The sequence below is a fragment of the Dermacentor albipictus genome, chromosome 3, assembly GCF_038994185.2.
Source record: "Dermacentor albipictus isolate Rhodes 1998 colony chromosome 3, USDA_Dalb.pri_finalv2, whole genome shotgun sequence".
Taxonomy (NCBI): domain Eukaryota; kingdom Metazoa; phylum Arthropoda; class Arachnida; order Ixodida; family Ixodidae; genus Dermacentor; species Dermacentor albipictus.
This window is the reverse complement of record NC_091823.1, coordinates 149,050,164-149,073,738: the sequence shown is the minus strand read 5'-3', so window position 1 is coordinate 149,073,738 and position 23,575 is coordinate 149,050,164. Positions and strand designations below refer to the sequence as shown.

The following is a 23,575-nucleotide window of genomic DNA, read 5'->3' as shown; positions in this document are numbered from 1 at the left end:
CCGTGCGTTTGTCTTTGTTGTCATTCAACTTCCGCCTAGCCTGTGCTGCTGCTCGCCGTGTAAGCTCCCTCAGTGTCCTCCCTTCTCTTTCTCCTCCCACTCCCTCTATCCTTTAACGCACATTTCGAAGACTGGTGCACAGACATCCCCCTTCGCACGCATATCTTTTTCTATTGTAGTCCGCCTAATGCTGCTCAATTTGATATTGGTAGGGTTTGAAGTTTTGAAAAAGCTACTTGCAGAGTTTTGAATCTCTCGAAAGTGTTAATTTTTCTTGTTTGAACATACCACTAGCCTCACATTTGAGGCGGCTGCAGGAAAGGGGCAGGATGCATATTCAAAAGAAGACAGTTCAAGTAGGCGCGGACATGGATTAGTTAAGCGACAAGATTCAGCAGGCATTTATATCAGGGCAGAATACAAGACACTGAGAAGTGCATTAGAATGCCATTGTACGACACAGCTTACCTATGTGCAGGTGGAAACTATGTATTGTCCCACGAGAATCCGACACAACTGACCGTGCCGAATTCACGGTAATAATTCATGGGCACCAAGTCACGACCTTAGTGAACACGGGTGCAAACTGCCTCAAGAGAAGTGTTTGTATGGAAACAGGTGCATGAAGCACCAGTCAGCGAGTTACGGCAACACCTACAAACACCACCTGTGGTCGCGCTATTTGAGGAGGATGCACCGACAGTGATCCATAGAGATGCCAGCACCAAGGGCTCAGGCACCGCTGCCGTTCGGTGGCAAGACGTTGCCAAGCGATTGGTTGTCTATTCGAGCAGAACGCTGTAACGTGCAGAGCCCAAGTACTCCACCCCACAGAAGGAATGCCTGGCTGTAGTATGGTAAACCACTACGGTCCTCTCGTACTTATACGGCCACTCTTTCCAAGTATTAAGGAACCATCATTCCCTTTCCCGGTTGACCAACACGTACCCGCCGTGATAGCATACCTCGCGGATACCACTAGTATTGAACCTAAGCCTGAGGGCTCGCGATGAATTCCCGGCCACAGCAACCGCATTTTGGTGGTGGTGAAATGCAGAAAAGCCCATGTACCGTGTATTGGTTGCAGGTTAGAAAACCCCAGATGGCCGACATGAAACTCGAGTCCCCCGCTGCAGCATGCCTATTACTTATGTTATAGTTTGGGCAAGTAAAACTCTAGATCTTTTCTAACAAACATGAAAGACCGATCCGCACGTTTGGCATGCCGAGCCCAATACATTAAGGGTATTACATGGAAGTAATCAATAAATCGGAAAAGCAGTCTCTCAAGTTCACCGATTGATTCCCAAATCCAAGATGGCGGCTCTCGATGTGATGCCATAGCCGAGATGGCGGCCACTAAAATTAGTTGTGCCCGCATATATAGATAACCACGATAGTACAGATAGCCACGAGGGACTATCTCACCAGATGCGCGAAAGCCAAGGCACTTCTGCGCAGTGCGGTGGCTGAGGCGGGACGGGCCTTTTATTGAGAACGTCGGCCTTAGACCCGGAGTTCCTAATGTGGCCATAAGACAGAGGAACCACGTTCACAGATGCGGTTCTGCGGACGGCACTCACGCTCAGTGGCCCGGCGCATAGGAAGACGACAGTCTGTCACCCGGAAACGATTGGCTTACGTCACGCCGCAGCAAGACCATCGCAGGCACGCTTAGTATGTCCGTCGACGTGCAGCTCAAGAATCGATACCTAATTTTACCATGCGTCCCATTGGCGGTGCAATACGGCAAGCAGGAAGCGACAAGAATGAAGCCGTTTGGTCTCCATAATCAACAAGTAACACCGATGCTTGATACTATGCTGCCCCATGATTGCAGCGATCCAGTATGTGACGTTGCTGATTTCACTCAGCTCCCCGATGAAGCAATCGAGCTGGAGCGCGGCGGAATAATCAAAGCTCGAGACCCCTACGCCCGATCCTATAATCTCCATCACCGATGCGTCGTTTATCGGCAAGACGACAGAATACGGGTTCGTACACCTGTACGAAGGCGATGCTTTTAGGACAAGCTTATACATCGACACTTCGGACCCAATAAAGTTCTGCGTTGCTTTAGCGACGCTACCTACGAACTAATTCCTGACACACCATGTCTCACGGGCGACCGACAGCATGTCCCTGAGAATGAACACGTGGTGCACATGAAGCCCTACCTTTCCGAATGAAGCGAACACTCTCTACTTATGCACCGATTGATATCGGTGAGCACCGGGACGGTGCTCGTTCTGGAGGGAGGCCATTGTCGCGTCTCCATCAGCATCACGCCACTCTGGCGACGATGAAGACAAAGACGTGCTGGACAGTGCGAGCTGTAAAAGAAGAAGGCTGCTTTCGTTGTTTGCATGTGCTTGCAGAGTACAAGGACACTTCCCGCATTCGAATAACCTGTGTTGAATGAACTGCGGCGATAGGTTCTGGAGAGCTTTATTAGACAATTTCATTGCAGGCGACATAATAAACCGAAATACGGCGTGTACGCAATGCTCGTAACGTATTGGGGTGCACCGGTACACTGGGCAACGCAGCGTAAAAAAGTTACGTAACAGCTTCCAACACATGTTAAGCATTCCTTATACAAAAACTTGCGTTCAATTCACAAGCATTGAACATTGTATCAAATTAGGCAGATGTTTTTCTACATCTGTGCTTCTATTATTCTTGGTGACGTGTGCAGTTATGTCACGGCTGCTGCATAAATTTTGCATATCTCGTAAAATGCACCCACATTCCACCAGAGGTCTTGCGTTATTAATGTAGCTTAAGCGCTGCCATAAACGCATCCACTTGGACCTTTTCCTACATGTCACCCTCTACCAGGCCCTTAGTTTCACCAAGTATAAAAACTGGAATTCCTGTATTTCACCGAGAACACCGGACGAAATTCATATCACGCGTGGAAAACCGTAATAAGAAGGTTCATAATTCTTTTTTCTAAATTTATAAAGAATTAGACCAGTTACAAGCAAGTTATAGGCTAGTGATAGGAAAGTAAGGTTAGCGTTCATTCATGGGTAGCTCTCATACACAATGAAAGGAAACTTGTTTAAGTTAAAAGAAGTTCGAAGGAAAAATTCACCGTTGATTACGGAACTCCCTAATGCGAAATTTGAGCGCACCTCTTCAGGTGTTTCTAACTCCACCTGTTGCGTCGCTCATTATTCAGAAAGAAATGCGCGAACACGGAAACGCTTGTCTCGGGCGGAGCACATTGTCATGCTGAATCTTTAGCGGCGGCAGCACCGGCGAAGTAGCACATGAAATGTGCGTCCGAAAGACACGTCAGCGCTTTCTTTCCATGTACTGTATCGCTGAACGCGCTCCCACAGCGCTCTCCACATGGCCTAGCATTGACGTCATCCGTGCATGACGGCACACGCTACTACAGCATGACCTCGTAGACACGTACGGCATCTGCTTTTTCTCCTCACCATTTCACCATACCTCCGCTTTCTGCCTCATGATTTCGCTGTAGCTTCCTCCTCCACTTTCGGCTTCGCGTTCTCTTCGCTATCGCCGTCTCTTATTCCTCCGATGCTCTCTGCGTTCGCTCTTTCAACCTTCACTGTGCTGGTTCGCTCGGCTACGCCGATGCTAAACGCAGGAACAGGGGATGAAAGCTGTGCTCCAAAATAATTCGTAACCACGCATTCCAAACACAACATACAAATTCGGGTGTTATCAGTAAGCGTTTGTGAAATGAGGTGGGCTCGAATCACCTAAATCCACGCAACTCAGTTGAAGCACTTAGTCAGTTTAGTGAATTTAGCAGATTACAACAATATAGAAGGGCGGAGAGGTTCGAGGACATTGTGTCTGCATCGTAATGGATGTTTTTAAGTGGTGGAGCAGCTAGCTGGAAATGAAATTTCGCACTCTTGCCACAAGATTGCCAAGTGTTCGCGTTAAGCGTACTGATTTAGCTGCGACATATTTATTTAATATTTATTTATTTATCATTATACTCTAAGGGCACAATGGGCATTAAAGAAGGAGTGAGTATATGGTTTAAAAACAATGGAAAACATTCAAGTCCATAAAGGCAAAATAACATAAGCAGGCAGAAACAGCAGGAAATAAAAAGATAAGGAAAAAAACAGGAACGTTCGAGTCACTTCCAAAGACGATCGGTTACAGTGGTCTTGATTGATGATGCATAGGCTGAGGTGGCTATAGAAGAGGCAGGATGCTTCCACTCAGAACAGGTTCTTGGAATAAGAGAATGCAGGGATGTGTAAGACGGATAGTGAGGAACAGCGACCTTACCGCTGTACTCGCTACGGTATGACACGTACATTGGTTGTTAAATGAGTTGCTGGTTTAATGAACGGTGACGGAATACTTTGTGGAATAAAAAAGACGTGAGATGTTGCGCCGAGTTTGAAGGTAAGGAAGGTTAAGTGATAATTTCATCTGCGAGACACTGGTGGTACGTGAATAGGCAGACGTAATAAAACGGGCTTATCGATTCCGAAGGGATTCGATAGATTGAATGAGAGTGCGGTGAGCCAGATCCAAAACTGCGCGCGTGTATTGGAGTTTCGGACGAATGAAAGCATTAATTTTAGGCGCTATGGAGCTTGAAAAATTGCGTCGGATATAACCGAGAGTGTGATTTGCACCACGTATGATGTAGTCAACGTGAGTATAGCATGACCAGTCATCAGATATGTAAACGCCGAGGTATTTCAGTGTAGATACGCGCCTGAGTCCAATGCAATTATTTCTGTATTCTGAAGGCACTGGGGTATTATTGTGCTTCGCGAAAATGCCATGCACTTGCATTTAATGATGTTAAGCGACATTAACCACCTACTGCACTATTTAGCAACGTTGGTTAGATCAGATTGAATAACGAGTCTATCATTAGGGTTATTTATCTCACGATACCTAACTCACTCATCTGCAAATATATCATTTAGACAACCAGATGAACGTATTCCTATTGAAACAAGCAACTTTATCTCTTCAAAATGACGTCCTTTTTGGGGTTGCAGCTTTTGCAGAAATGACATGCGGATGACTGCTCTGGTTGCGAATCAGACAACGAAGACGTACTTGAATGAGCTGTGGTCCAAACGGGTCTACCACTACGGACAGATCAACACACCAGCGATAATTGCGAAAGGCAATACTATTGAGTACGTCACGCAATCAGCAAAAGGCCTTCAGGTTTGTACAAAACTCATACCTATGTAATTTCCATAATGTGATCAACAAATATGTATTTTGCTTCACGGATAGGTGAGAAACGAGGAAAGTGAAGTTGACTGGGACATGGGCTGGAACATAGGGACATAAATTGCACTACCACACCTTACCTTGAAAACTGGTCTAAGCTTTCTATTTGAAGTTTCTCTTGAGAAACTTCCATTAAATTTGCGAAAAGTGCTTCCTAAGGGATTACACTAAATGACAGATTTATTTATGCAGACACTACTTGAACTGTTTGCATACTAAACGTTATTTTGCTGGCGCTCAAATACCGCCTGTCGGCTGCTCAATAGTGCTTGCACTGTACGTCACGTTTCTTGCACTGTTTTAATGATAACATTTAAATGAAATAATCATGTCTGTTTGTTCATTCGTCCACAAAATTATTGCCTGCTCCACTGAGTGAACACTTGTTACCGCAGAGGCACTGAGCGCAGAGTAGAGTCAGATCCTGGGCTGTGCAGAATGATGCAGAGTAGCCGAAGGGAGAGAAATGATTCATGTCTTAGGCAAGAAGAGCCTATGAACGCTTGCGCAGAAGTGTTGGTAAAAATTCTTGGTGAAAGTGGGCAGGGCGAGACTCTCAAGAATAAATTTGTGGCAGAAGGTGTGTTTGTAATGTTGATAACTTGTACGTAACTCTGTATTTCTCAAGCCTTAATCCCCCTCTAGACATCTTACTTTCTATTTGCTAACTATAGCTGTATGAATATTGAGGAAGATGCAGTGTCGGCGTAGGCGGAACAATTGAGGTAGCGATGCGGGGCGATCACAATAGCAGAGTGTGAAATCCCTAGTAATTTGAGGTCTCCCTGAACTAACGAAACTCCATTGTGATTGCAGGTCTTGATACTTAACAAACCGTTCATGCAGTTCTTAAATATTATGGTGAGTTCCGTTGCGGCAGGGGGTGCAGTTATTCGTTCGTTATACAGTTTTTAACCATAGTAATATTTAATAAGAAAGGCTATGAGCGTAGGGAGCGTGGCGCTGTTCCAGGTAGATCCTTCGGCAAGGCCGATATACCTTGAGTGCTAATAAAGTAAGTGTTAGAAGAAGAATAAACAAGAAATATTGAATAACCTTTAGATAGAGCCTTGGAAGAAGTTGGTTTTATGACAAAGTTGGAGGCAATCATATTTTAACGCATCCTTATTTCTTTCCTACTTTGAATAATACACCTACTTTGTGATATTCATAATCGAATTTCAATGCTCAAGCAATATGTAAACCTGGCTAATGTGTGTTCTAGCTAATCTTAGAATTCAAATACTGTAGATTGCAATGGCCCCGAATCGAGGCAGCAATATTGTTGCATGCGGAGCCAGAGCCGAACTTTCTTGTTGGATGCGTCATGCGCGCGGCGTTAAGTAACGGAGAAAATAGTGTTTCGTAGAACGCCTTTCAGTTTTAGAACTTCTTTGGAATACTGACGTGGAATGAGAAGTGAACTGCTTCTTTTGAGAGTTATATAGCGCGCACTTCCGATCATGGTTGGAAGGTCGCACTGCAACAACACACTAGCATGCAAAATTCAAAGTTCCTTGTGATCGGTGGACTCAGCCCTGCTTTGCGAATCAACAAGCGTCTATGAAGGCATGCGTCGGATGATGTTTGAAATTTTCTCCCATGTTCTCAGAAGTCCAAATGACTATGCTCACCAAAAACGTGAATTGGACAACTCAATTTGTCGTCTCTGTCTTTCTGTGAGCATTTTATTGCGATGAGTTCTTGACGTTCGCATTTCCTCGGCCGTAGTTAGAAATGTGGTCGAAAGTGTTACAATGCGACATCATGCGGACAAGTGAAAAATGGTGTTCATTTGCTGCCGAAGGTTGCTTAAAACAGAGGGAAACACACGTGAAGCACCCTATGAACGCTACCGCATTAAACGAAAGGTTCACCTAGGAGCATTGACACCTTACAAGCGTACAAGAAGTGGGTAAAGCGCTACTGTAACGTTTTCTACTTCGCCCAAGTTCGCAATATTTGATTAAAGTGTCAATGACAGGAACGTCTTCGATCTAACCTGTTCTGTTTACCATGGAAGAGAAATGTCGGACGGTTATCTTGAAAAAAAATCTAAGCAGCACCCATATCATGATGAATGTTGACGTCAATGCGATTAGCATTGAGCCAACGTAGCGAGATCCCGTATGGCCACCGCCGAAATGAGTCCTGTATAAGATGTGTAAGTAGCAGCGTTTCTCTCGGGCCTCCCACTAAACAAGCTGCGCCATGTAGCGCTGACGCTGCCAAATTGGTGCATGGTTTGGATTGCATTGCACGCGTGGAGTGTTCATAAATTGGACTGCGCACAGCACCGGAGTAATGCAAGGGCTTTTTTTGCCAATACGGAATGGTACATTACAGTGACACCTACTCAGTGACCGAAGTTGGCGTCAAAAAGGTTAATTGTTGTGAGGAACAAACGTAGTGGCACGTATCCAGCGACCCAGGTTGGCGTGAAAGAGGTTCTGCAAGCTCTGAGAAACACTCAACAATTGCTAGTGGCATTAATACGGCATGTGCTCTCAACATATAGATTTGGTAGTACTAGGTGCACTGTCGTTAAGTTGAAATCCGTGTAGAGTGATGCGTCGGGTTTAACGTTGATATTCATGCAATTTTGTTGGCTAGCCATATATCTCCCGCATACGTTTTGTACACAGTCAACCATGGACAAGCTGGGCTATTCTGCAATAAAACGTGCCTATCTTTTCTTTAAATATTTCACCAAAGACGATTTATGTGCGTCCACGTGTCTTGTTCCTTTTTCCGGTGAAAAAAAATTCACATCTCAGCGGAAGCGATTTTAAGAGTTCACGACAAGAAAAATGGTGTTGTCGTCGTCGGACGGCACACTCTGTGAGGCCGCACTAAATAAGACCAGACGAAGCGAGGCCTTCGAATTTGACTAAGTGGCATACCAACTGACAGTCGACTTCGTCACAAATTTATTGGATGCGGAAGTTGTGTTTGGGACGTTCGCGTTTTTTTTTTCTTTATTGGCGCTGTAAAACCCGACTCTGAACCTGAATCAAAACATTCTGTGTTCACTAAGTGAATACGGCATTCTGAATGTATTCCTTGCCTTCATTTAATGTGCCGATTCCATCAAGAATTTGATAATATCGACATTTCAAGACTGAGAAGCATTTTTTTGAATAAATTAAGGTGCAAGCCATCCTTAGCGATTACCTATGCCATGCGAAGCATTTTGAAAGGAATAGACAACGCAAACGTGTGCAAGGAAGGAGACGACGGTATGACAACTACCACATAACGATCATGGGATGATAATGCTCAAGCGTTGACAACAGTGGGTGACCACCACATTATGACAACGTTGTTGCGGCCGTGACTGTATTACAACCTGAGATGAAGACGTGTCAGTGATGGTGATGATGTTACAGCGACAACGTGAGGACAATGTGATGCAGATGGGATCACAATGTCAAAATGATCGCAATGATATGACGATGATGGCATGACCACAACTTTGTGAAAACAACGCAATGTCTACAATCGCATGACGACGATGGAATATAGGGCAACTGCATGGAGATGACAGAAGGTGGAAAGCAAGGTAAACCAGATGAGCGTCTGGTTTGCTACCATTCCCTTAAGGTATGGGACGGATTCAATAGAATGAGGAAAGAAGGAGAGAGTAAACACTGGGTTTGCACGCGGCACTGCGTGGACCGAAGTGCCTTGACACCAAAGCCAAGTGCAGTAGCTGATGTTGTGCATTTTAATCAACTGGGATGTCCTAGGGACCAGTGGTCATTATGCGAATAGGCGGCTGCTGGTGAGCCATGGGATTGCAAGTACCAGATTAAATGCATCCAGTACTTGCGCTGCACTTCATGCTGACGGATTATGTAACTTGCTCGAGAGAATCCAAAGGGCATTCTTGAAACCTTGAAGCATAATATCCACTTGGCGGTCTTCCTTGGGCAATTAGTCCGGAGTCACTCTGGACTCCATCGCGAGGCGCTGCATCTTTTGGTGTGGCTGTTGCTCCGGCTGTGGCATCGGCTCTGGCACAGATTGTGACGTCGGCTCTGGCTTCATATGTGGAATCGGCTGTGGTTTCGGCTGTGTCTGCGGCTGTAGCTTAGGTAGTGCGGACAAAGCTTCAGTACTCATGTTCTCCAGCACGACCTTATTCTCATACTAGACCACAACAGGGTGCCGAGGAGGAGGAGTCGTCAGATGTGGCGCTCTCCTAACAGAGGCATCGGCGTTCTTTTACCTCCAACAGCGTGGAGAGCAGCGCTTTCTAAAGGCCACCAGAGCTTCAAGACTTGACTTATGTCCTCTTGCCATCTTCTTCAAGCGCACCTTTTCCTTCTTCATATTAGGGCAGTCCTTCGAGGAAGTATCATGGGACCCAAGGCACTTGGGGCATTTGAGGATCATGGCCCCACCAAACTATGCCGCATGGAGCTCTGCGCAGCAGGAGCAAATTTTCGTCTCCATGCACACGGCGCTCACATGTCCTAGTGTTTGTAATTGTGCCATTGGAGTGTACTTGGGATAAATGGTCCCACGGAGTGTCTAAAGTGTCCCACCTTGAAATGGGAGGGGAAAGACTCGACCTGGAAAATGAACTTCACATACCATGATGTGCCCAGTCGAGACAGATGAGTTATTGTGACGCCAACAATAGCAGGCTTCACTGGAATCAGCAAGTCAGCGCTGGAGATAGAGACCTCCACGCCATAGATTACACCAGTAACGGAACCACTGTCTAGTGGGATATACGAGCGAACTTCACGCCACAAAGTTCCGTAAGCTTGCTCGAATTGCTCACCGCTGCCTCTTGTGCAACGTCAATAGCAAATGGATTTTTTCGTGTGCTGACTCGGATGTCCGTCACTTGATTTGGCGTCACCGCTTCAAGAAGCATCTGGACACATTGTGTGTTGAGTCGCCTGAGGTTTTCGGTAACGAGTTCTGGTACAAATAGAATTGCACTGACTGCGGCATTCCGAGTTGGTCATACATTCGGCGTGCTTGAATACAGCGAGGCTTCTGCTGTTGCTTCGTTTCGTATTGCTGCTCCACACACGCTGAAAGTTGTCATCGGATAAGTCCTGACTGCTGTAATCGTAGACACTGGTATCTTGACCGTCGGTGTCACTCTGGAGGCGGGTGAGCTTCTTAGGTGCAGCAGCCGCTGAATTCACCATCCTCGGCAGAGGTGCGAGGACGTCAACTTGCATGCAGAGATAAACACGGAAATCAGGAAAAAAAACAGCTGAACTAGAGAAGCACCGTTGTGGCTCGCACGCAATTCGCCACGACGTCACGTTACGTCACAACTGCTCAAAGACTCTGTGATGACTACGATATGAGAATGCAGGGACAGAAACAAAGTGAAAACGGTGGAAAAGTTAGGATGAGATGACAACGAAATAATAAGAATGTTACGAAGAATGAAATTGCGACAACAGCATGGCGACGACGGCGTGTCGGTATTGCATTTCTCGTCTGCTCTCACGTGCATCACCTGCCGCTGTGGGCCGCCTTAACTTGCAATATATCCTGTGCTTGTTTGGACTATGCTCGATACTGGTCAATCAGCCCACCTTAATTCGATAGGTGACCCGATGAATGCGTTCGATAAGCTGGCTAAGTAAACAGGCCATGTGCATTTACTTAGCCAGTTTGTGTCGACTGCGATCCATAGAGCCAATAAAGCTACGAGCCTTACATCGTAATGTGACAGATTGCAATTGCATTGATTCTTTCGCTCTCACTGCAGATATTGATTTCAAAATAAATAATGCAAGAAAATGGCCCATGGGTCGGATTAAAACATCTAGCACAGAAGCCTGATATCGTAACAATTAAGCGAAGGATGCTTTTCCGCCATGAAAGCGTGCATCATAATCGGATCGTAATTTGGGCATGCTGAATCTAGGAATCTAGGAAATTAAAATAATTAACAAGTCATGATACGGGAAAATGTGGGCTGATTATGAATATATTGCAGAAGTCAAAATTGAGTCCAACGCTACTGCCACTTCCTTACGAACGGAGTGACACGATAAAGTGCGGGGTGCAGCGATTCCGCCGCTGTCTCACCGCCAACTTGTCCAGGAAGATTTGGAGGACGCTCAAGCTTCGCCTTTAGGAGTGGAACGCCATAAGATTCAAAGATACCTTAGTGCTTTTCACACTTCCCAGCAACTACAGCTGCAGTAATGTTTACCGGGAAACGCTGGCGCCGAACGCTGTGCATAAAGGGGAGCTTTCTGTTAAAAACGCAGCTTCTCGCGTGGACCACGATGCTCCGGCGGCGAGTGCCATCTGGAAATGTTGCAAGGAATCTGGCGCGCCGCTTTATGTCTTTTGAGATTTGCGCGTGCAGATCTAGGAGGCCCTAACTGCTCTACGAATGGTAGAAATGCTTGAAAAGAGGCTTGATGTGTGTTTTTGTTGAACACACGTTTTGTCGTATATGCAAATTGTAATGCGACCCTATGACGTCTGTAGGTTGTGTGTAACTGGTGCTTTAAGATTTTTATGTGTATTTTACCTTGAGAAAGTCCATTAGTTCAGTAATTTTCTTGCGCCAGATGGAGGGCCTGCGTGGTAGGAAATTGTTTGCCGAAGTAACGTCCTACGCAGGACGCCGGACGCGGGACGCCTACTACAGGTTTTATACGCCACGGGCCCCACAACGCTATCGGGTTACAACTTCAACCGCCTTCCAACTTTTTTACATTGTTGGTTGCCGAAAACTAGAGCGTTTGCTAAATGCTATAATTTTGCGCGGCTCCACAATCCTGAGTGACGTTTACTCATAGCTCATCTCACCGGTTGGTTGCAGCAGGGTGGAAGCTACGAAGCGCGCTGCGGCGGTTTCCCGACGCAGCGCAAAATAGTACGCTTATTGCACGTTCTGTTCCTGGGTCTAATCACTTCAATAGCTACTGATGCGTGTATTCAAATGATTCAAGTCCCGTTGGGCGGCCTTCATCTTGATTATTTCAAGCTCCTTGGCTTTAGTAGTGCAATTTGTGCTTTTTTTGGTTTCCGCCTTGACTATTAAAGAAAGAGTACCTTGCAAATTTTAATATTATGTCGTTAATATGCCGAAACTGTACCCACCCTTTCAGCACTGATTTGAGCGGATTCTTGAGAAAGTAATGTGAGCGTTCTTGCATGAAGTTAAATGAACGTAAGAAGCAAACGCAAAAATTGCCGAGGTATAACGCCGGTAAACCAAATCTCTCGAGCGATATCCTGGTGTTGCTTGCTTTGGGAAAGGACGAAACCATTGGTTTGCAGATATTTACCTTCCTGTAGCAGCAACTGCCCCATATAAAACTGCACCGCAAGACAACATACAGACGCTGTGCAGCATGCGCCTCTGGCGGTGGCGGCGCAAAACGCTAGCCTTGAGCTGCAGTTCGTTTTTACGCCACAACGCATTAGGCAGGTTAAGTCCCAGTTTAACCTTGGCTAAGCTTGAAGCTCAGATTGACGGAACTAGACGTCGTCTGGGTTTCTGCCTGCACAACTAGAACTACCGCTCTAAATAGACTAAGCGAAGGTTTCCTGCGAAAGTAGTGCGCCGTCATTAGCGAACGTGGCGTCCGCCGAAGCAGTCATGACTCGTGGAAGCCGTTCTTCGAACGTGCAAGGTTTCTCGAAAGAGGCGAAGACGTTAGCTTTCAATGTCTTATAATCGCTTCGCCAATGAGTATGCGGAAAGTCCCAGCATGGAGATTCTGCTCAAGAGGACAGCGTAACTCACGAAGATGAGTGAGCGGACGCTGTACGAGTGGTTGTCGTAGAAATAGGTTGAACGTTGACACCGAAAAACGTTCAGGAGAAAGAGGCCACGAGCGCATAAAGAAGCTGGACGGCTTTGACCTGACTTGTCTTGCGAAGGTTCGTGCACAGCGTTTTTTGGAGAAACGAGATCCCCACTGCCGGCAAGCTGACACGCCCCTTTGAAGGGGACAGCGACCTGCCATTCGTATCGACGGCAAGTGTGCGCAAGGTGTTGAAGAAACTTGGCATCCGATACAAGAAACGGTCTCAGAACGCATTGCTGACAGAAATGACGCATATTGTGCTGTCTCGCCGCGGCTACCTGCGCAAAATTGTGGAGTTAGGACGCCAAGGTAGGCAAATGTTTTTAGACCTACGAAACCTCAGTCAATGCCGGCCACACGAGCAGTCAAGTATGGGCTGATGAAACCGTGATACCCTGAGTAAGGCACGTTGATCCGGACGTAGACAGACCTCCAGAGCCCCAGGGTAAATGGCGGCAGGCTTATGGTGACCCACTGCGGCAATGAAAATAGCTTCGCCGAAGGTGCAGGGGAAGTGTTTTGTACAAAAAAGAGCTCAGGCGTTAACATGAGGAGATGAATGAAGCGCACCACGAAAAGAGGTTCACTGATAAGTTGCTGCTTCTTGTGCAGCCGGGAAGTGTTATAGACAATGCAGCTTATCACTCCGTGAGGCAGAAAAAGGTGTCGTGAATGAGCAGCCTGAAAAAAAATACAGAAATGGCTTTCGCTAAAGAGTTTCGCGTATGGCCAGGCCATGGTAAAGCTGATGTATTCAAGCGCGTCGACAACACTACCGCGGCTGAAAAACGATGCCGAGTAGTGGGTAGCACTGCATCATTAGGCCACCTTTCTGTGCGCTTGCCACCCTGTCACTGTCATCTGAATCCGGTAAAGCATGAACGGAATGCCGTCAAATGCTTCGCGGCGAGATAAAACAAGACATTCAAGATGCAAGGCGTGGAGTCATTCTTATAGAAGGGGATACAGCATGTTAATGCTGAGAAATAAAATAGGTACGTACAGGATGGCCTAGAAGAAAACCACTCCATGAAGAAAGTGGATCACATCACTGGTGACGTTGTTTGCAGTCTGGACCCAGTGCTGGTGAACTTCCGCGAGGACACAACGAGTAGTGATGGCACAATCTCGGCTGATGAAGACAACCTCGAGTGCGAAGCCCTGTAATCTCCTTCATCAAGGCAGGCTGTGCGTTCTCTGTTTATTCGGTGCATTATACGCGTCTCTTTTTTAAGTGTGCAATACATTCACAACCATACCTGCACGGGGAGGGGTTCCGTTCTGAAGGGTTTCGCGATAGGTTAGACAGCTGCAGGTCCGCGTTTTTTTTCTTTGGCTTTGTAGTGGCCGAACAAACTTGCTTCTTAACTCATCCAGGGGCGATGACAGGAGCATGCATCAGCAGCACATTAGGCATGAGCCCCTCTTATGAGCTTCTTCAAACGTTTACGTAAAAATTCAATATGTTCAGGACCGCCATGTGATGTAGAAAAAATGTCTTTAACCTGCATTTTTTTTATTTTTGAAGGTAATGTTCTTGCTTCACATACTTTAGTTGGAGTTTCTGTGCGCATTTATTTCATGTTTAGTAGCGAAGGAAGTGCAAATGTGTTAATGCTATATTGCGGTGACCGAAGTTGACAGTTCCCAAACATTCTAAAATATCTTTTTGCGCTATAAGTAGGCCACCCTGCAGACCATATGTACATAATACAGACAGCTTTCGCAAAAGAGCCTGTGTATTTTTGTATTTCTGAAGCGCACAAATGAGAACCTGAACTATCAGGCGTTCTATACATGTGCATATGTTATATAACCAGCGTATTTTCTCTCTTTCTTTTTCGCGTGGCATGTGATGGTGTGACGTGGTCATGATTACTGAATAAACCTGCTTGTGCAATAAAGAGCCATCTCAAAAACGTAGAGCTGTCAGTTTCAGTGTGGGTTTGTGACACAGCTGGAATGACGTAGCGGCCGAGTCATCCTATTGATATGACAAGAATGACTGAGAATTACACATGATACTGGCTGAGTTAAATATATCCACAGTTATGTAGTCGTCTGAGCAGTCAAACATCATAAAATTTGGTTTGGGATAATTTGGGCGAAGCACAAGTTACAGCCGTTTATTGTAACCTTGCCCTTCCAGTAAAAACCCCTCTATTGACGGCAGACGTTAATTCCGAAATGTTTACAACTCCATGGTAAACTAAATAACTGGGACAAGTAAATGAAATAACCGGCGTAATGTTAGAGTCATCTTAACGGGCTCGTACACAACGTTTTTTTTTCTAAGATACAGAGCTACTTGGCGTTCGCTAGAGAGTTGGCTTTGCCGCGTAGTGCATTCTGCTGATGAACCATGCCACTAAGAAATCCCGAGGTATGGACCATATATAGTTTCACTGTAAAACAATATAATACCCACGAAAACACAACCAACCTTACAAGAAAGGGGCTACCTATAGATGTTCTTTGTCGGCTTCGGTGAGGAGCAATCGTAGGTCGCTGACACCTTGTAAGCACGCGACAGAACGCATACGAACAAAAGCACCACTTAGACAGTGCGGTGCGGTGTATCTCGCGTTAGGCAGCGACAAAAGGTGACCGTAAAAAGTACTTTCAGCTCGACCTATCCGGATTCGAAGTTGCATTTGCTGAGACTCGCACGATTTGGCGGTAAAGGCGTTGCCACGGCTGAAAGCGAGAGCCGACTCACTCGACGCGGACGAACTTGCCTTCCTATGAGATGGACTATACGTCCTTGCGTATTCCTTCTTTAGCCCATACTCCCGCGAATCATTAGAACAGACGTAGTATTCTTCCTTTTGTTATCTGGAAATTCAGGACACCATAGTTTGGTGCACGTATATTGTGATATTGAATCTATTGCCTCAAAAAAGAAAGCAATGTAGGGAGCCACTGGGAAACTTGAATGCGTACGTATATATTGCAAGTTCCTGATGCTTTTCCCATTCCAGTGTGATGTAGTAACCATTATTCCTTGTTACTCGTGCAGATGATTTCAGAACTGATGAGGGACAAGGTGGACCCCGAGCATCGGCCCAGTCACACCCTACTACACTACCCGCTGATTTATGAGTCGATGGCCACTGACGTCGCGGAAGCGCTAAAGTAAGGAACATGCTAGGCGCATGAACAGATATGTATATTGATTTGCGTGACGCTTACCGCGTCTTGTTCAAACTGTAATTCTGAGTGGATAACGCAATTATCAAAATTAAGCTAAGATTGCTTTAGGTAGGAATGCCGTCAGTAAGCATCAGTTCGTGGTTGCAGGGCTAACCCTTGTCCCTCGTGTTTTTTGCATTCTTTGGTCCTGTGTCAGTTTAGTACTACCCCTGCAACCATGAACAGCTACCAACTCGCCCAATTCACTATTCTGCTCAAAGCATCAGCTATTCTCAGCAATGCAACAATAATTTTGCAGCCAACAATGGGTCGTCATAATTACTGTGGTTTATTTTTTCACTAGTGTCGTGACTTTAGGGATGTTAATTGGTCCGTAATATTATACATTTCTCAAATATACCGAGACACACCTTAATTTTTGAAATATCTGAACAATGTGTACAATTTTGTTCAAGAACTTTAAGCGAGTTCAGAGGAAAACAGCCACTGATTTGGGACTCGTACGTTCGCAAAGTTTCAATGTGGAAGTGCCGCTACATTGTTACGCAATATGAGCATTTATTTCATAGGTATCATTTCACGATGCTTAGTGACACCATTCAATAATGGAATGCTTTTTCATCCTTATCTTCCATCTCCTTGCTTCGGAGCAGAATATACATGATTTGAAATTATCGGTTTTCAAGGTTCAAGTGTAAGAAAAATAACTAGAGTAGCTTTGAGCGCATCAACATCCGCAGCTCACGGTCTTTGCCTTTGTCTTGCAGGACCTATTCCGTAGATCTGCTTGTTGCTATTGGATACGTAGCCTACAGCGACAGCAGGATCGAGAACTGTCGCATCGTGCCTCCAGTCTTGCACTCTACTGAGCTACTCGAGCCTTTTGTTTTGAATAATACATACCCCATTCGTTTGGTAAGTTTGGCCGGCTTGCGCCTCGTTTTGTCCGGAACACTTATAATTGACCCAAATAGGAAAAGGCAGCCAAAAAAAAGAAGGGTTAGACGACTTGATATGTTTGATGACATATACATTTCGTTTTCTCTCGGAATATGCTCTTTCTAGTAAGAACAACTTGGGTGTTAGTTTTCTTCTTAGTGACAGGTAGTATAGAGCAAATGGGATTTTGGCAAGGATTCCGTCTTTGGTGCTTTACGTGATAAAGCTATGTAATGCGTCTTACGAGTTATTTCACTTGATCACCATTTTAAATGTATAATCAAGCTTTCAGACTAGAATGGGTGAATCGAAAAATGAATAAATGTACGTATGTATAAATATACTGAATCATTAACACCATTGCACATTTAGGGTGCCAATGACATTAAATTCCTTCTTTTTATTGCTGATGCGGATATCTTTAGATCATAGTCGCATGGAAAGACTTCAATATTTAATCATTTATAAGACAAACCTGATTGTGTAGTAATTCAACTGCTAAATGAGGTGTTCAGAAAGTGGCTGCCCTGTCTTTTTTTACTGCATCTGTTCCCAGTAGTCAATACAGTAAAAGCTCGCTAATTCGAACCGCAAGGGTAAGCCGCTTCAGTTCGAATTAACGAAAGTTCGAACTAACGAAAGTGAAGGAGAGCAACAGTAAACTGCGATTTGGAAGCAATAGGGCATGTCACAAATTTGGCAGGTCAGAGAGTGATGGTGTGTGCTGCGGGCACACACTATCTTCAAGTCGAAGCTCTGGTTCCGACTGCGCCACACCACCGATGTCCACCGAAAGGAACGTTAGCCGAGGCTTAACACTATCACAATGAATCGCGATGGCCGATACCTCCTAAGCTGAAAACAGAGGTGCACCACCGATGAAGACTGCCGGGAAAGAGACGCTGAACATGTGAAGGTGGCGAAGGCCCTAATTCGTTGGTTTTTGATTGCAAGCGCAGCAGCGACGTACTTGATTCGCTGTGTTTTGGCGTTTGCAGTGCCATCTCCGCACAACATTAGCAGCTGTACAAGATTTGCTCTCGGAGGTTACGTAGAACGGAGTGGCGGCAGCCACCCCTGCCTTCTGGCTGGCCCCGTGCCGGTCAGATTTTTTTTCCGATTTTGCCTTCTCTCGCCATTCTCGCCGTTTCGGAGGCAATACACCCTTGTGTGTAGGTAGTAGGCGCGTTTCTCTGGCCGTGTGCCAGGCGAGTGTAGTTCGAATTATCTGTGAGGGAACCTTCTCGCGTTCGAATTAACGGATGTTTTTATACATAGACTTCTATGGAGCTTGGCCGGACCAAACCGTACAGTTCGAATTATCCATAAATTCGAATTATTGAAGTTCGAATTAACGAGCTTTCACTGTACTAGTTTCAGAGACGTACAACGGGGAGTTAAACTTAAGGAACTGAGTTACCTCAAATTGTGCTACGCATAGTCAATCTTGCCACCAAACGTGACAATGCACGTGTTGCTGAGCCAAAAGAACACACGAAAAGCTCCAAAGCTATTCGTATCCTCCCCAAATTCAACAAAATTCTTGTGGCACAGTATATGTTCAAGTCAACTGGCTATTGTCAACTGGTCTTTTATGATTCTACAAAGTATTCGCTTGATAAGATTGCGCAAGCTCATTTTTTTACAGTACCTCCCTAAACTCTATGTGGTTGGAGAGTACATTTTTTCAGTTCGTTCCGATAAACATGACTTTTGCTTTTCTAAGCAAATATGTACAGATTGAGCATCACATAGCAATTTATTCATTCCCCTTCGATCCTTGATTGGCATCTGGTTTCGTGGCACTTGAAACGTTCAACGCTATTGTGGTCGCTGACGCAGCAGCACTATGTTTAGTGCGAAGAATCGATTTACTTGAGAACCAGTGCATACAGCATTATCACATGCTCGACACATGGTTTCACCTGAATCGAGCTTTGTGTTGCAGGAGCCTATTTTACCTCATTTTTTTCTGGTTTAGCTCAGAAAACAATGTAACCGTTTGTTTACGGGGATGGGCACAGGAGGAGAGTACATTTTGCCCAGAAGATAATCATGTCGATGGAGGCAATGCATTAGCTCATGGTTAGAGGCCGCCATCGCGGCCCACGTGGCCGGCTTCCTTGCACCAATATTTTCTCAGTCCACAAAAGACCCCTGATCGCTCTATGGTTCAAAAATCTGCTGAGCACATCCCAGAAACTTGCCTGTCTTATTACAAGTGACAAGATTGAAGCAGTGGACAAGTGAGAAGCCAAAACAAGTTTGAGCCAATCGCCTAACATTGATTGGTTTAAGCCAATCACAATGATATAATACAGTAAAAGCTCGTTAATGCGAACCGCAAGGGGAAGCCGCTTCAGTTCGAATTAACGAAAGTTCGAACTAACGAAAGTGAAGGAGAGCACTGCGATTTGGAAGCAGTAGGGCATGTCAGAAATTTGGCGTGTCAGACAGTGTTGGCGTGTGCCGCGGGCACACGCCATCTTCAAGTCGAAGCTCTGGGTCCGACTGTGCCACACCACCGATGTCCACCGAAATGAACGTTAGCCGAGGCTTACCACCATCACAATGAATCGCGACGGCCGATACCTCCTAAGCTGAAAACAGACGTGCACAACCGATGAAGACTGCCGAGACAAAGACGCTGAACATGTGAAGGTGGCGAAAGCCCCGATTCGTTGGTTCTTGATTGCAAGCGCAGCTGCAACACACTTGATTCCCTGTGTTTTGGTGCTTGCCGCGCCATCTCCGCACAACAATAGCAGCTGCACAAGATTTGCAAAGCCTCCGAGATTCGCAACGGACAAGAAGTTTCAGAGGTTACGTAGAACGGAGAGGTGGCAGCCGCCACTGCCTTCTGCCTGACCCCGCGCCGGTTAGATTTTTTCCGATTTTGCCTTCTCCCGCTGTTTTCTCCATTCCGGAGGCGATGTAGCCTTGCGTGCAGGCAGTAGGCGCGTTTCTCTGGCCGTGTGCTAGGCGAGCGTAGTTCGAATTATCCGTGAGGGAACCTTCTCGCGTTCGAATTAACGGACTTTTTTATACATAGACTTCTGAGGAGCTTGGCCGGACCAAATCGTACAATTCAAATTATCCATAAATTCGAATTATTGAAGTTCGAATTAACGAGCTTTCACTGTATAGTGACTGCGAAGAATCCCAATACCGCCATAACAGTCTGGAAGCTCCTGACCAACAAGTCAAGCAACACTCACATCGCAATGTTGGCGGTGAGCATTGTCGTCGATCATCGAACCTGATCTCGCGCATCAAATCTGTGGGCTATTATGCACGTATCATGGCAGATTCCATCATAGTGGCTGATGATCACGAGTATCCATGAATGTAGTACAACAATATTGTCGTCGCGCGCGCCATTTGGTTAAAAAAACTCTCGCTATATAATTCGATCGTAACAACATTAAAGAAATTTCGTATACAATGGACGTGTCTCACACCGACGACATGTTGATAAAAGCAATGAATCAGAAAAATTATCAGTAGCAGATAGCTTGTACGCTTGAAACAATCTACGCTTGGAAACTATCGAAATGTTGCAGACAATGTCGAGCAACGTTCCGTGAAAGCAAAACTTTGTTAATTCGACCCAATGATATTTCCTAATACGCAGCATGATGGACATTAATCGTTGATTTAGAGCATAAATTCCAGAATGATGACTGCAAAAGTAACTATCCCAACCGCTACTCTTTCACAATTGAAAGTTCATGTCCACTTTGCACGAAACCGCAACCTGCCAATATATAAATTTCAGTTTCCGTCTGACGCATCTAAACTGTTCAGTGTTCATTTCTTTATAATAAATAATAGCTGTACGAAAGGAAAGGTTTACACCTCGAAGACACCGGGATAACACTCTGATTATGCGGCGGGTGCATACCCGTGTGTTGTCCAAAAGGAGACATTTGAGCGTGAGCATCTTTTCTTTGGCGGCACACAGCCGGCCAGCCCGTATACGTTTACCGAAGCAAACTAGGGTCCATAGGTTTTGAGCCTGTCACTGGAAACACTTGCCGAATGCTGGGCACGCTTTCTTGCTTCTTTCGTCTGAGTGCACTCTGGTGGGCCTTTCGTCCTTCTACGTCTGCTTAGTAGACTGGTGCGTGCTTCATGTAAACCACTTTTGTAGACAACGTCTGACATGAAATGCTATTCCGGACACCGTCGAAAGGTGCCATTAAACGAAGTTTGTCATCTTGTCAAATCTGACTGGCCCACAGTGCTGCTACGGCTTCTCTGGCTCGCTGAAAACGCTAACACGTAGTTCTATAGTTTCCGTGACTAGCACTCCTGTTATTTGTACAACCTGCCGATGAGAAGATCGCCGAGCCTTCGTTGCCTTTATTCGATAGCAGACGCATCTAGTTTAACGATGCGCACGTTTTGTCGCGATCACAACCGTACTGTGCTGTGGCGATTAGATAAAGGTGCTCACCACTTCTGTAACGTTACCTTCGTCCTGACGTCGACTTGTATTGCAACCTTGACTGATCTCAGGTCAGAGTCATATCGGCCCTGGCGACCTTAAAGACCAAGTGGGCCACTGCAAGTGAGTTCGCCGTGTCCCTCGGTATGGGTGGCCGGTGGTACATGCCCAAGTACCCGGACAAGCTTGCAGGCACTCCCGGAAACTACTCTCTCGGCCATGAGTGCGCGACGACAACGCGAGGTGATGCCTCCCCACGGGATCAGATATCGAGCATTGTCGAAGTAAGTGTGAGCAACGTTTACTTCTTTTTTTCTCCTGACGCAAAAGCATTTCTGATTGACAGCTCTATATGTGGCCTTAATGCCTCGAGTTCACATTATTCGCTGCTGCAGTGAACGCATTTTTATTTGCATCACACGATTCCTAACTAGGGCACCATTAACGAGAGCAGCCGTTTTTGCTTGCCTCAATAAGGTTATGTACTATGTTGAGCCGTTTAAGCATCAATACGCGAGCAAGTGTCTTTCAGCATAATGACAGAGCAGCGCATTGGCGAGGTTGTCAGGGTAAGTATTATTTGACTTGAGCAGTTTGTTAATTTCCGCAACTGTGGTGCGCGCGCCCGTGAATGTGCGTGAGTGTATGCTTGTGCGTCTTTGTGCGTGATACAGCAAGGCCGTCAAACCAGTCGAGTCGAGAACGTGCGTTAGATAGTGAATAAATTTGATCGTTTAGATAACGGCAATGAAGTAGCAATGTTGATGCGGGCGTATGTGTTGTGTTTGTGTGCATGTGTGTAGAACGTCCGAAATGTAGTTTTGCGTTGGTATATGAAACGTATTGGCATATTGAATATTGCGTACATTCTTTTGGCACATCGAGCCATCTCATAAGAGTGTTGTGCGATTGGTATCATAGCAGGGAAACAACCTTCTAAAGGAAAACGCTTTTTAAGAGGTATCTAAATTACCATAACTGTTACTATCACGTTCGTTATTATGATATTGCTTGAGCCAAGTGTAAACAACAAGTATCCACGTTGTGATATTATTATGCGAAACAGCTTTGCTAACACTTACAAGTGTGCAAAAAACACACGCGTAACGAAACGTGAGCATCGAAGTGATTCGGGCTCAGTGCAATTCGACAATATTTTAGATGACATTACAGCCGTAAATAAATCAAGCAATGCCTAAGAGCTCGCATGCAGCAAAAAACATGCATTGTTTCTACGTGTGAGGTCTAAAGCAAAGCGTACGCTTTTACTCTGTGATCGGTTGGCTACTTCATACAGAACTCGTATCACGACTCATACAAAGGCTTCTGCGCTGTGGTTTTCGGCACCCCCCCCCCCCCAGCTCAACAAACTGGCACTATTGCCTATAAGTAGTGCGCTCGAGCTCCCTAGCCCGCGTTCGAAAAATGTGAGCCAAATATTTCCCCATCGGTTCCCTGGATTTTTGCTAACAATATTGTCCAGTTTAACAGTGTGTTTACATAACAAATGGCAGCTATCAAAGTTTCGCTTATAAAATTTAAACTCTTTGAATAAAGTACACCGTCCTTACTGAGGTCCTATCAGCAAAAATTAAGATGACGCAAGCGATATAAAAGATCACAGAACATATCCCCATAGACTCTGCCAAATATACTTGATCTGTTGTTCACAAGAAATCATACAGAGAGCGTCGGCGCCCTTCCAGAGGCTAACCGGATGCCTATTTTGCAGTATTCAGGTTTATTCATATGCACTAGTGCTTGGTTCTTGCGTCTATTCTTGCTTGCCTGGCCTCATCTCACGGTAAAAAGTGGACGTTTTCATTTTGCAGTAATGTAGATTGCTAGCTGAACATAGATTGTACTACAAATTTACGTCATTGTAACAACAAAACCGCTATTCTTACCGTGGATATAGGCGTCGTAAGCGTGAAAAGGTGCAAAAAATCAGACAGGAAAC

General features: G+C 45.5%; 1 protein-coding gene across 1 annotated transcript in view; it reads left to right on the top strand.

The window, feature by feature from the left end:
* The window catches only part of LOC135914601 (uncharacterized), a 256,527-nt gene that overhangs the window by 191,738 nt on the left and 41,214 nt on the right, over positions 1–23,575 (top strand). Inside the window, exons 15-18 of the mRNA XM_070536517.1 lie at positions 5,019–5,193; positions 16,093–16,208; positions 16,994–17,141; positions 21,687–21,899. Of these exons, the coding sequence (XP_070392618.1) occupies positions 5,019–5,193; positions 16,093–16,208; positions 16,994–17,141; positions 21,687–21,899 (652 nt within the window). The remainder of the gene's footprint in view (positions 1–5,018; positions 5,194–16,092; positions 16,209–16,993; positions 17,142–21,686; positions 21,900–23,575) is intronic.